Source organism: Lathamus discolor, chromosome 2 (assembly GCF_037157495.1).
Source record: "Lathamus discolor isolate bLatDis1 chromosome 2, bLatDis1.hap1, whole genome shotgun sequence".
Taxonomy (NCBI): domain Eukaryota; kingdom Metazoa; phylum Chordata; class Aves; order Psittaciformes; family Psittacidae; genus Lathamus; species Lathamus discolor.
Window position 1 is genome coordinate 112,155,979 of NC_088885.1, and position 12,842 is coordinate 112,168,820.

The 12,842-nt window shown below is 39.2% G+C and overlaps 1 protein-coding gene across 1 annotated transcript in view; it reads left to right on the forward strand.

Annotated features, from left to right (window-relative positions):
- The window catches only part of LAMA3 (laminin subunit alpha 3), a 106,085-nt gene that overhangs the window by 61,810 nt on the left and 31,433 nt on the right, over positions 1-12,842 (forward strand). The window contains exons 39-44 of the mRNA XM_065668132.1: positions 332-433; positions 1,900-1,983; positions 2,943-3,173; positions 6,863-6,976; positions 10,393-10,502; positions 12,373-12,453. Coding sequence (XP_065524204.1) covers positions 332-433; positions 1,900-1,983; positions 2,943-3,173; positions 6,863-6,976; positions 10,393-10,502; positions 12,373-12,453 — 722 coding nt within the window. The remainder of the gene's footprint in view (positions 1-331; positions 434-1,899; positions 1,984-2,942; positions 3,174-6,862; positions 6,977-10,392; positions 10,503-12,372; positions 12,454-12,842) is intronic.

A 12,842-nucleotide genomic window follows, 5' to 3' on the forward strand; every position in this document is an offset into this window, starting at 1 on the left:
GTTTTTGTAGGGTCAGGGAAAGAACAACATTTGTGTAAACATGTGATTTCTCCATGATACAGGTGGTGTGGTCCCAGGCATGAAAAAAACCCCAAAGTGATGCTGGTAACCTTCCAGAGAACAGTACCGCTCAAAAAGCGATGTCAGATACACAAAAGTAAACCAAAATAATTTCTTCCAAGCAACCCATATTTTCATATTTTGCCTAAGGAATAAAGAGTAAAAATATCATGTATAGTGCTTGAAGATGGGGTAAACTTGCCTATAAAGTTATATTAATATCAAGCAATTGTGCAGTAAAGTATCTCTGGTCTTGTGTATTTTGTTACAGCTTTCTTCATATGGTGGCTTCCTAAGTTACCAAGTGAAATCTTTCGGCTTACCTAGTGAGGGCATGGTTCTTCTGGGTAAGAGACCTGATATACAACTAACAGTAAGTTTTGAAATACTATTTTTTCTTTCAAGTAATACCAATACCATAATTTTTATGTTACCTGATAACTATATCAAATTTTACTCCTATAGCGTGCTTTACTTTTATAGTAACTTACTACATTATTATAAAAGTGATTTTATTGCATCTTGCTTAAAGCCATTAACACAGCTATCTCTGTTGCCAAAGCAATGTATTATTAAGAATAACTGACATGAGAGCAAATAAAAAGATAAAACAGGATTTTCTCTGTAAAATAAACCTGTGGAATAAAAATAATTAAAGCCTTGTACACTTGTCAACAAGTATGGCCTCAAATCTGCAAAATATGCCCTGGATTCCATGTGTAATTAATCTCGTTTTCTTTAGCATAAAATTAAACACAGTTCTAAGGCTTCAGGAGTCTGAAGTAAAAATGCATTTTATGTTAACAGTTTTTTAATGTAACCACTGTTGGGTCAGAACTGAAATCTTCTACTGTTTGTTGAAATTCATAGAATCATATAATCATAGAATATTTAGGGTTGGAAAGGACCTTAAGATCATCTAGTTCCAACCCCCCTGCCATGGGCAGGGACACCTCACACTAAACAATGTCACCCAAGGCTCTGTCCAACCTGGCCTTGAACACCACCAGGGATGGAGCACTCACAACTTCCCTGAGCAACCCATTCCAGTGCCTCACCACCCTAACAGTAAAGAGCTTCCTCCTCATATCCAATCTAAACTTCCCCTGTTTAAGTTTTAACCCATTACCCCTTGTCTTATCACTATAGTCCCTAATGAAGAGTTCCTCCCTAGCATCTTTATAGCCCCGCTTCAGATACTGGCAGGCTGCTATGAGGTCTTCACGCAGCCTTCTCTTCTCCAGGCTGAACAGCCCCAACTTTCTCAGCCTGTCTTCATCCGGGAGGTGCTCCAGCCCCCTGATCATCCTCGTGGCCCTCCTCTGGACTTGTTCCAGCAGTTCCATGTCCTTTTTATGTTGAGGACACCAGAACTGCACATTCCCAAGTGGGTGGTTTTGTTTCTTCAAACCGTCAGAAATACAAATTCATTATTGTAAGATTCTTGTTGGGAAACATGCCTCGTAAAGTACTACAGTAGTATCCAAAGTCATTTGGGTACCAGGGCACAAAGGAGAGTATATGAAAATGTAAAAACATTTTTACTCAAAATTAATAACCAGCTCCTATGGAAATTGGTCAGCATTAATTTAATTTGCTGGATCTTTTATTTGAAAGCAAGGTTTTTAATAGGCAATCACAGTGCAAAACCTGCTGACACTAGAATACAATGCCTGCCATACCACTTTGCTGACAAAATGACTTACAGTTTTCCTAGTATTACTTAGCTGTTACACCCTGAAGAACAGGATTAATGTGCTTCAGAAATTTTTGCTGCATCTGAACACTTTACTATAAAAAGTAGGGAAACAGCAACATTACATTCTCATTCTCACACAGGGCCAGCAGATGAAAGTTGTTTATATGGATCCCAATGACCCACTGCCTGACCGTCAATATTATGGCCGTGTGCAGCTCATTGAGGTAAGAAATGCAGATGGAATGGCCTTTCCTTTCTTCCCAGTGGCACATAAAAAATACTTAGCTAAAATGTGCAGAAATACCAAATACTTGATAATATTAATGAATATAAGCTGAAATACTGTAGATGCTCATTCTAGACATTATTTCTCTTTCTTTACTGCCACATTGAACCTAGGTTCTGGTTCATGCCACCTAATTTTAGCACCTCTGAATTAGGCATCTTGTCTGATTTAGCCCTTAGCACTCCCTCCAGGGCCAGTGGAGTAATACTGAACTAGTCATCAATGGAAGATGATTCACTGCAGCTCCAGATCATACTTAATGATGGAATGAACTGTTACGTGTTTTCCTTTGATGCCTAGCTACCTAGTTAAGAATGGGTGTCCAACACTCAGGCAGGCAAACTTAGCAGGGATTATTCCTACCTTAAACCTGTGCTTGGAATGTCAAACTGGGCTATTTATTTCTATCTCATATGCAGGCAAAAAATAAAGTTTCTTCAAGCCAGATTTCTTTTTCAGTAATGTTGTATCTAGTATCAGCAAGAAAGTATGCGAAGGCAGCCCTCAAAGATTGGATTTCTGGGACTTTGTGTATTCTTAAAAATAAAAGCAGTTTCCTCCACCCTTTTATGGTTTGGTGGGTGATACCTCAAAGAAGTTTGGATGACTAAAGAAGAACCTACATGCTTCACTTTCCAGTACCTCAGAGCCATATATAGGTACCTTGCAAAGTAAAGGGTACATTCCTTTTGATGCTCATTATACTGTTTTCTACCTATCCTGTGTTTACATTCATTGTATTTCTTTTCCTGACCTCTATTTCACCCCACATCAACTGGCACTATGGGGGTCTGTTTCATGGGGGTCTTCTCCCTTTTTCTGTTATTCTTTCTTCTTTGCAGATATTCTTTTTAAGAAGCTGCAAGGTCGTACTCATTTTGTACCCTTCATGTGCAGGGAAACTTCAGGCATGTGAGCAGCAATAACCTTGTATCCAGAGAAGAGCTGATGATAATCCTGTCTAGACTAGATGGTTTACACATCAGAGGCCTTTACTTCACGGAGACCCAGCGATTAACTCTTGGTGAGGTTGGGCTGGAAGAAGCCACCAGCACAGGAAGCGGCAGCATTGCATACAGCGTAGAGACATGCTCCTGCCCTCCGGAGTACACTGGTGACTCATGTCAGGTAGGAAGCGTTTGCCACCATCCTGTAACCACTATCTCCTGTCTTGCCTACAGCTATGCACACTGGTTTACTTAAAGGTAACGGGAGGGTTATTAAAGTAATTAAATGTGCTTCTTGTAAGCATGAGCTCGTACAACGGCTCAAATACTTTCACTGTCTAAGAAGCACTGTAGGGTTATTCAACTCATGGTTGCTTTTGTGGTATTGTGGATGTCATTTTACATGTGTGAGGCACTACAGTGAGGGGTTCTTCTGTGATGTCTGTGAAAAGCTGAATAATCTGCTTTAATGGAGGGAAGGTCAAAATTGGTTTGATCAAATTCTGTGAGGCCCTGCAGAGTAGAGAAGATCCCTAGTGTTCCTTATTTTAGCAGGGCTCAAGGGAAGTAGCCTGAATCTAGATAATTCTAGATACTTCCCTACTTTAATAGGAAAATGTTTGAAAGCTGAAATTAACATATTTGCAAAAAAAAAAAAAACAACATTGGAGATATTTTTATGGAAGATAATGTGAACATTGCAAAATTAATACTGTTTCCTGAAAAACAGTGAAATCCTAGCTGCAGTTGTATATGCTGTCCTTGTAGCTGTAATTCTTTTGGATGTCACTTTGCTTAGCTTAGAGATTGACTGTTCATATGTGCAGCAGAATAAAGTACTAAAGAGATAAGTGGTGTACAAAGTGCACAAAATGGGAGGAATTATTCTCTCAGAAAATGATTAAAGGTTACAATTGCTGTAATAGCCTTGCAAACATTTTTGAAATGAGCGTGAAAGAATAATATCTAGACCGGAGCAGAGAGATTAAAGAAAATATTTATGGCTGGCTTATGTTTCATGTGTGCATCCACTTCTCAGGGCAGCTATTCATCATCTGTTAAATAACCATTTTGGAAATATTTCTAGAAACTGATTCTTTCACACTTTTTATGCTCTGTGTCACATGCAAGTCAGTGAGCATTGACTGAAATTCCTACTGCCATCCCATTGCTTTCGGCAGACTGCCTTGAAAAACTAAGCTGCTGGGTGTTTTTTATATAACCTGGTGGCAATACATAGCCAAAGGAAGTGATCAAGACACTCAGCTGGGTAGTTCGTAAGCCCCGTATGTTTATGCAGTATTACTCAGGCAGTGATTTACTGCTCTAATCACTTCACTCTGTCTGGCTGCCTTAGGTGGGGAGGAGGTGATGCCTGCCACACCCTGACTTAGGTATATATTGAGCTACAGGAACTGCGAGGTTACTTGTTAACCTCCGGAACAGTAATACCTGCCGTACAACTTGACTCACGTATAAAAGTTTAGAGGTGGGGCCCATCGCAGCACAGAGCCTCATTAATCTGAGGCAGAAGCTGGAGAAGAAGGGAGAGTATAAGAGAACGGGCAAGCACATAAAGGATAGCAGCATCTGTTCAAACTGGAGCTAAAGAAAGATGATGGCCCAAGCACAGAGACCAAGGAATGTACCATGGGTGGTTGTTACATTAGTAGCCCTGGGGCATTGTTTAGCACAAGGTATGCAGCAGAGGCTGTTGTATCCTCACCTTCAGCAGGGGAGTCAGCAGCAACAAGTTCAAAGGGACTTCTACCTGAGACAGGTAATTTGTTCATTTTCCTTTCCTTGCTTGCTTCCTTCTTTCTCTTTGTTTTTAAATGAGCTAATTTGATAACAACTTCTACATTGCTTAATGTAAAAGTAATAAGAAGGTTAATCTTGTGTCTCAAAGTACTTTGCTAACAACAGTGTGTAAAGAGAAGTTTCTTATAAATTGCTGTTTACTTGAGAACAATCAGCCTGAACTCCTGAGCACTTAAAAGCACATCTTTGTGTGGAATCAATTTCTCAGTGTCACGAGCACTGTTTCAAAAGCTAAGCGCCCACGTACTCTAAAGATGTTGCTTTAAAGACAGCACAAATAGAAAAACAAAAAGCTGCACAGATTTTTTTCTGAATGCATTTGGATGTATTTTTAAAATGAGTGAGTCATTCTGCTCTCCAAACAAACAATTTCACTACATAGAATTTATATGCATTAGAACCTATATTTTACTTAGTCATGCTGTTTAGTGTATTTCAGGCACTGCTTCTTCAGAAGCTGTGTATATTGGCTCCCTGTTGTTCAGGGAATATAGGCACCCTTTTAAAAATGCAGTTGAAAAATCTCAAGTGCCTATTCTAAATTCAGTCCTTGCTGTCACTGAAGTCAGTATTTAACTGACTCATGATATTAGTATCCTGCCTGCTTTTTTCTTTTCATTTTCATCCCACATGTAAAGAAGGCAAAGAAGCCACTAGCGACTGTTGTTTAAACAGCAATAAATCAATATTCCTTTGGAGATCTGCTTTGGGAGAGGTGATTATTTTTTCCCCCCTCTGGTAGTTACATGATTGATAAATTCACTACTTACACCTCAAACCACTGGAACATGATTTGAGACATCATCCCACAAACCCTTTGCTTTTCAGATTAGTCCCATCAGTCTCAGTGATGAAATTGCTAGGAGAAGAGATTTACGGCTTTAAAGTTCAAGTGTCACTTGTTTTCTGAATATCATTGAAGCCAGCCTTTAACTGTGAGGTAGAGGCGAGGTATAAGTGCAGTGCAGAAATACATTGCCAGAGGCAAGAACCTGGGAGGTGTTGGCTTCATGGGGAGCACAGTTTCTTCCCTGCTTCGCACAGCCTCTAATCTTCCTTGCACCAGCACCACACCAGATTAGTGACTAGTGAAAAGTAGCTAAGAAATAGAAGGGAAAAACTGATGTCCGTCTGGTTTTGCTGTGGTTGGTGTGCCAGCATGCTGAGCAGAGGAGTGGACACACAGTTTTTAGTTGTTCTGTATATGGGAAGGCTTTATGCCCGGGAGGAATTCCTTGCACTTTCCTTACCCTTGTGCTTTCCTTGTCCATACCAAGCAAGAACCTGGTTTTAACAGATTATTACTACCTCCCTGGTATAGGCTAAAATCTTTGTGTCTCTTGATTCATTTATAACGTTCCTCTGTTTCAGCTCCCAATTTAAAGCCAACTTTGATCTGAGAGGCTGTGCTCCCACTCCTGTGCCCCCAATATCTGAACATTCTTCTCACGCTTCCTGGGTCTCCGGGGCAAGCCTGTACTCAGAAATGAGATCGCTATATGTTGTTATATCACCTAGATCTATTTTACCATGGCTTTGCATAGCTCTAGGTAGACTTACTGTGGAAGTCATGATGAATTCATGTAAAAGATATCTCATTAGAAGTATTTTGAAGGATCATACTGTAATTAAATTAAGATTTAATATAACCACTACCTACTATGTGAGAGTTCCATATGTTCTTCTTTGAGAACACTATAGTGTGAATCTATATTCAGATCTTTTTCTGTGGTTTAAATGTTATATTCTACACCTTTGTACACAGCCATGGGAAATGCGTTCTTCTCAGAGGTTAGACTCAAAATGATTAAATCCCCGCTACCACAAAGTGTAGAGCACAGGGTTCAGTTGAAATTCCTTCAGCTCCACTCATTTCTATTCACTGCATTAAAGCACTTAAACAACAATATGGGCTTAGAAGAGCTTTCAAGGAAATGTACACCCCCCCCTTCTCCTTAGAAATCACAAACAATTTCAAAATACACTTTCCACAACCTGTAAAACTTGCTTTCTGCCAATCACTGTTTTTTCTCTCTGCTTACTGTCTAGGAATGCAGCCTTGGATTTTATCGTGAGAATAAAGGATATTTTACTGGACGTTGTGTCCCCTGTAACTGCAATGGAAATTCAAATAGATGTCAAGATGGTACTGGAAAATGCATTGTAAGTAACTATTACCATTCAAGAAATTAACTGAGAAAGGAAAAGAAACCTTACTGCAGTATGGTATGGACTATACAGTATTGGTAAATTCTAATCAAATAAGGATAAATAGTCCTTGCTTATCTAGATCTAGACCTAATACAAGTCTCTATATCTTGTACTGTTAATGAGTGTAAGTTGCATACACTTACATGTACATTAATGTAACTGTGGGTGATTAGAATAATTCACATCCTTGTTTTTGTTTTCTTCTTTCCCCTGCCATTTTTGTTAGCTCATGGTATAAAAAGTCACCAAATTAGTGCATATGTGTCTTCAGTTATTTATAGTAAATATGTGCCTTATCCTGGTATATGCCATCTTTAGTTTTATACATATATACCAGGGTTTGCCAGTGCTGACAACTACCACATTCATGCATAGCATAGCCTTTGAAAAATCTCATTTAATCAGCATTGGTAAATCTCCACTAATCTTAATCTAGAGCTAGATGGGTTAAAAAATATTGCAAGAAATAAGATGAGCTGAAGGGGGTAAAAGTTAGATTAATTAGAAAAATTTCAGCAGTTGTAGAAGATACAGTGGCACAGATTTTGCCCCCTGGCACACTGCGTTAAGCCCAAAGCAACCTCATTGGACTAGATCATCCCTTGTAGCAATAGAAGTGTGACATTTGGCCGACTGCGCTTCTCCAGCTTATATCCACGCTGCTGCTTTGAACAGTTTGTTCTGAAAAATCCCACTTAAAAACTTTTCACTAATATTTCACTTACTGTGTCAACAAGAACCCTGCCAACATCTTTCATGGTTTGTCTTCTCTGTTATTTCTTTCTTGTTCGTGCTGCATCCGTTCTGCCTGCGGTGCATTCCTGTGCGTTATGTCATTCCCCCGACTTTGTCTCAACCAACCCTCTTGCTCCAATAAAAACTATAAACCGATTCAGCACATTCTGGGGGATGACTTACAGGCTGCTGCTTTGGAAAGGCAGGGCAGGCCATGACAGGAAAGTGCTGCAGCAGAGCTGTAAAGATGAGGAAGTTTTGCTTTACTTTATTTGTCTCTCTGTAGAAGAGCCATAGGACAAAGACCTGTAGTGGTGCAGAGAAAACAAAGAGGCTTGCTTCCTAAGGTGGAGTTGTCGAGTTTCACACCCAAAGTGCAATGCCTGCTCCCCTCACTTGGCGTCCTTCTTCCCGCTCCTTGCCGGGAGCACAGCACCTTCACATGCCAGCTTCTCTCCAGTGGTAGCCTCCAGAGAAGACTTTCCTTGTGAGGCCCTTTCCTTGTGGCAGCAGTGCAATGCTCCCCAGTTCTGGCAATACCTATCCCGTTGTATGCTGATGGAAAGAGAGGAATGCAGCACTGCGCTGCTGAGAGTGGAGGAGAACAGAGTGCAGGAGCAGATGGAGAAGACAGAACTGGTTCTTAGTGTAGGGAAAAGCTGACCCTCTGCCGTAATCAGGCTTTGTGTCCTTGTGCTCCCTGCCCTTCCTCCTGAAATGCAGGTTCTCTCAGCAGCAGAGCAGTGCTGAGGCTTGTCCATCCCATGACATGTTGTTTCATGTCACATAACCCCATGTTCATAGGTGTTTCTGTTGAGGCCCTAATACACTGTACTCTGGCTTTCTTGTACCATATGTGTGCATACGAAATCAGCTGAGAGTTTTCCCTTCAGAGTTTGCAATACTTCACGGTTTGGAGATGCCATGATTTCAGAGGTGTCTCTGGCCCTGTGAAACTTGAAGGAAGACCCAAGAGCTGCTGCTCTGGTTTAATTCCACTGTGCCTTGAGAGTTCCAGTCCTTATATGCCATGTAGCTAGAAGAACAGCACGGCACATTTGGAGTGGCTTATATGTCAAACATCTGAAACTTTCTTTGCAGTTATGGAATTAGTTCAGTTTCTTTAGATAAAGTGAGCAAAACCAAAACCAGCAGATCGACTTAGGGAAGGGTGGCTGCTCCAAGATGAAGCCAACACAATTATTTTTAAGTACTTCTCTTTTACTCTTTTTGCAGTTTATTTTTTTCTTCAGGATTATAAATATTGTCAGTAATTATACAAAACTGGACTGAATTTTACATGAGATTTTTGCAGGAAAAGATGAACCAGCTTTTGGAGAGGCTGTTTTTTAAAATGTTTCCTTTTACAAACATAGTATAGTGTCTTCATGTAACTTTAGCTTCCCTAGTTAAATGTCCTATATGGGAACTGGAGCTTTTCCTGTTCTTTCCCAAGTGAGCCACAAATTTAGTTCTTTAACCAAATAAAAACAAATTAGGGTTACAATGAGCAAGAGGCTGAGGGAAGCACTGTTGATGTGGTTGAGGGAATGTGAGTGTGAAGTAACATGGAGGAGAATGGAGTATAAGAAGAGATGGAAGAGATAGAACTGTTTCTCATGTGCAGGGAAAAATGCCCCTCTGCTGCAAGTCATGGTACTAAGGCCTTACTATAGCCCTAAGCCATCAAAGTCCCTGAAATGGAAGTATAATTTGCTTAGTGACTGCTTCCAGGCGATTTCCCAACTTCTCTTTCCACCTCTTACCTTATTGGTACACCCTCAGCTCTGTGGGACATTGGGTCAGTCTGCCGGAAAACAACTTGGGAGTGTGAATGTCTCTTGAGCGTGGATCACACAGAATTTTTATGGTTGCCCCAAAATGTATTTGAACTTCTATTTTAAATTAGCATCACTTTAGGTAATGCAAAAGCAACTTGCTTATTCTCTCCCTGTAATGTATAAATGTGTATGACAATTAGACAGCACCAGGGATGTTTCTAAAATAAGATATAATGCCCAACAACTTTATCAGGGAAAACGTGGTTCAGTTGTATCAGTTTCAATTGTTTTCCCAGCCTTTATTTTTCATTATTTATTCCACTTACTCCAGGGAGATACAAATAACATACACTAGAGAAAGCACATGAAATTAAACTCTGATCTTAATCTACTAAAAGAAATCCTTTTTATATTAACTTCATGGGATTGTTTTAAGGATGTACTTGGGCTCAATTAATTGCATGCTTTTAAATGATATCTGCCTTATAATTAAGATGCAAAATTTAAAGTTCCATTTAAACATAGTGATTTTTAACTGAAATATTAGGACAGAGAGAGTGCATTAATGAAATGTTCCTTAACAAACTATGCATCTGATTGAATTTCTTTTAAAATATGTTTAATGCTGCTTATTCATCTATTGCTTTTCCACAATGAGTGAATTGTGATTTCTACAATTAGAGAATGATTGGAACCAATCTATTCTGTCTGAGAAGGCAGTTTGGCAATAAATGTTTGATTATGTGGAAGGGAAAGATCATATCCTCTGAATAGATAAGCTATATAGTTTTTAATAATAGTAAAGCCATATTGAGTGATAAAGCACTATTAACTGTCTGGCTTGTTTTGAAGAACTGTCAGTATAACACTGCTGGGGAGAAATGTGAGCGCTGCAAAGATGGTTATTTTGGTGATGCCACTCAAGGTTCCTGCCGGGTGTGTCCTTGCCCCTATACAAACAGGTACAGTAGAACATCATAAGCAATCATGCAGGGGAGGGGAAAAAAGAAAAAGAAACAAATAACAACCCAAGCCCCAAATGCTGCTACCACAGGAATATAATGACCCTTTTCTGTACTTTCATATTGTCCAACGTAGTGGGGCATCAGACCCGTTTGAGGCATGTCAGACCAGCAGTAACTTGGTGGTCTGTCCCATGGCATTATCTTTTTTAATAAAGTAAGTATTCCGATTCAGTTCCTGAGCCATAAAGACGTGCTGCTCATCACCTGAGGGAGCCCCAGGCAGTTACAATGGCTTATGTACAAAACCATTAGTAACTCATTCATAGTGAAAAATACAGGATGCTTACTGGGCATATGCAGAATCTTTCTTGTTTGCTGAAATGCAAGGCGTAAGTTATCTTTAGTCTCAGGTTTAACACCATTACTCTGGCTAGGAAATAAATGACAATAATGAAATGAGCCTTTGATATGAATTCAGAAAATTTAGTAAGATGCAAAAATAATATAAAAACATTAAAGCTCTTAAGCACATATCTAATTCCTGAAAGAGTATGGTTGCTCTTCAGGTGGAAGCTCCATTTGAAGTGCAAATGTACTGAGCTAAAAAAGTTTCCTTGGACCTAATAATGTTGCCAGGCTTTTAAAATTGGGCAGTAAATTGCCAAATCTTACTGAAACATGAAATGTGTTAAATAAAAACATATATATATATATATATATATATAAAACCAAACAAACTAACGTATAAATTGCTAAAGGCATCACATAATATTTGCCAGGTGCATTAGCAAACACCAAGTAGCCTTAAGAGATTTACACTACCAGACAATAGACAGGTTATTCATTCATCAGAGAACTCTAATAGATCTGATTTTGACAGCATTGGCCTCTTCTGCAGGTGCTTGCCTGAGGCTGACTGAACATAGTTTTAGTCATCTTTTCTTTCAAGAGTGCTGAAATACCTATAGAGACAGTAAACCTATGCAGTTTCATAGTTGCACGTTAGGGTGGTAAATACCATTCCTGACTTAGGAAATGCACCCCACCTGCCATTATTGGGGTTAACGTTTTTCCACCTAGTCAAATTAGATGTAATTATTTGGGCAGACATCTGTCTTTAATACACAGACTTGCTTTATCCAGCTTTCATAGATTAACAAACGGAAACAGCAAACATGGCCATCCCTGCTTCACCTCCTGCCTCTCTTTCCCAAACAGTGGCCATAAAATTAATTTTTCTGCCAGAGGAATTTAAACCTAGATGAGTCTGCTGGAAAGAGCAGACAAAAATATTCACTGTGTTAGTCAGATATATGCTAGAGCTCCCCAAAATGATGCACACCTATATTTTGCCTTGGTTAAAAAAACAACCAAAACCAAACCCCAAGCAATATGACATAAAATATATATAAAATGTATATTTTATATAAATATCCTCTAATGTTTCCATCTATGAAAAATAAATTAAAAAAAAAAAGAAGTTATCCAAACAGGAGGAAATGTTGTCTCGCACAGGCTATTGATTCTTGCCCTAGTAAGATAAAATAGCTACCCAGACTTGTTTTATTTTAGAACATCACTATGAAGGTTTTCTTTAGGCATTCCTTTGGGCGGGGAGCTATTATGCTCAGTTTAGAGGGTCAGGAAACAATTATTTTTTTAGTCTAAGGAAAGAATTTCAATGAAAACCAGGAAACACCAAAGAATTAATCACAACAATTTATCTAGAGGCAATTAAATTAGCTGAGAAGTAATTCGGTGGTATAAAAACTCTTTAATCTGAAAATCATTTAACTGGGCTTAACCTCTAGAGAGTAAAATCTATTTGATGACTTGATCACAATAATATTCTTGCTTCTTCTCAAAGATTTGCAAATGGCTGTGTGGCAAACGGTGAAGAAATCCAGTGTCTGTGCAAAGAAGGCTATACTGGAGTTCGTTGTGAACGGTAAGTGACTTGTTTCTCAAGACCAGGGTTTCTGAGAAACACCATAAAACCAAGTATGTTTGCATTGGGTAATATATGGACATACACATGCATAGGATGCACATACTTAAGGATTATCTATTTATATGAACAGCTGCTGTAGTGTAGTGCTATAGTGTAATTCTAGATGTAAACCCAACTCTCCCCAAAGAAACATACAACATTAACAGCAACAAGATAACATTCAGTGCCATACCTTGAAACTGTTCTAACCCAGATTGGATGAGGCTTTGAGCAATCTGGTCTAGTGGGAGGTGTCCCTGCCCAAGTCAGGGGAGTTGGAACTACATGATCTTTAAGGTCCTTTCCAACCCATGATTCTATGATGCCCTTCATCCCAACTCATTCTG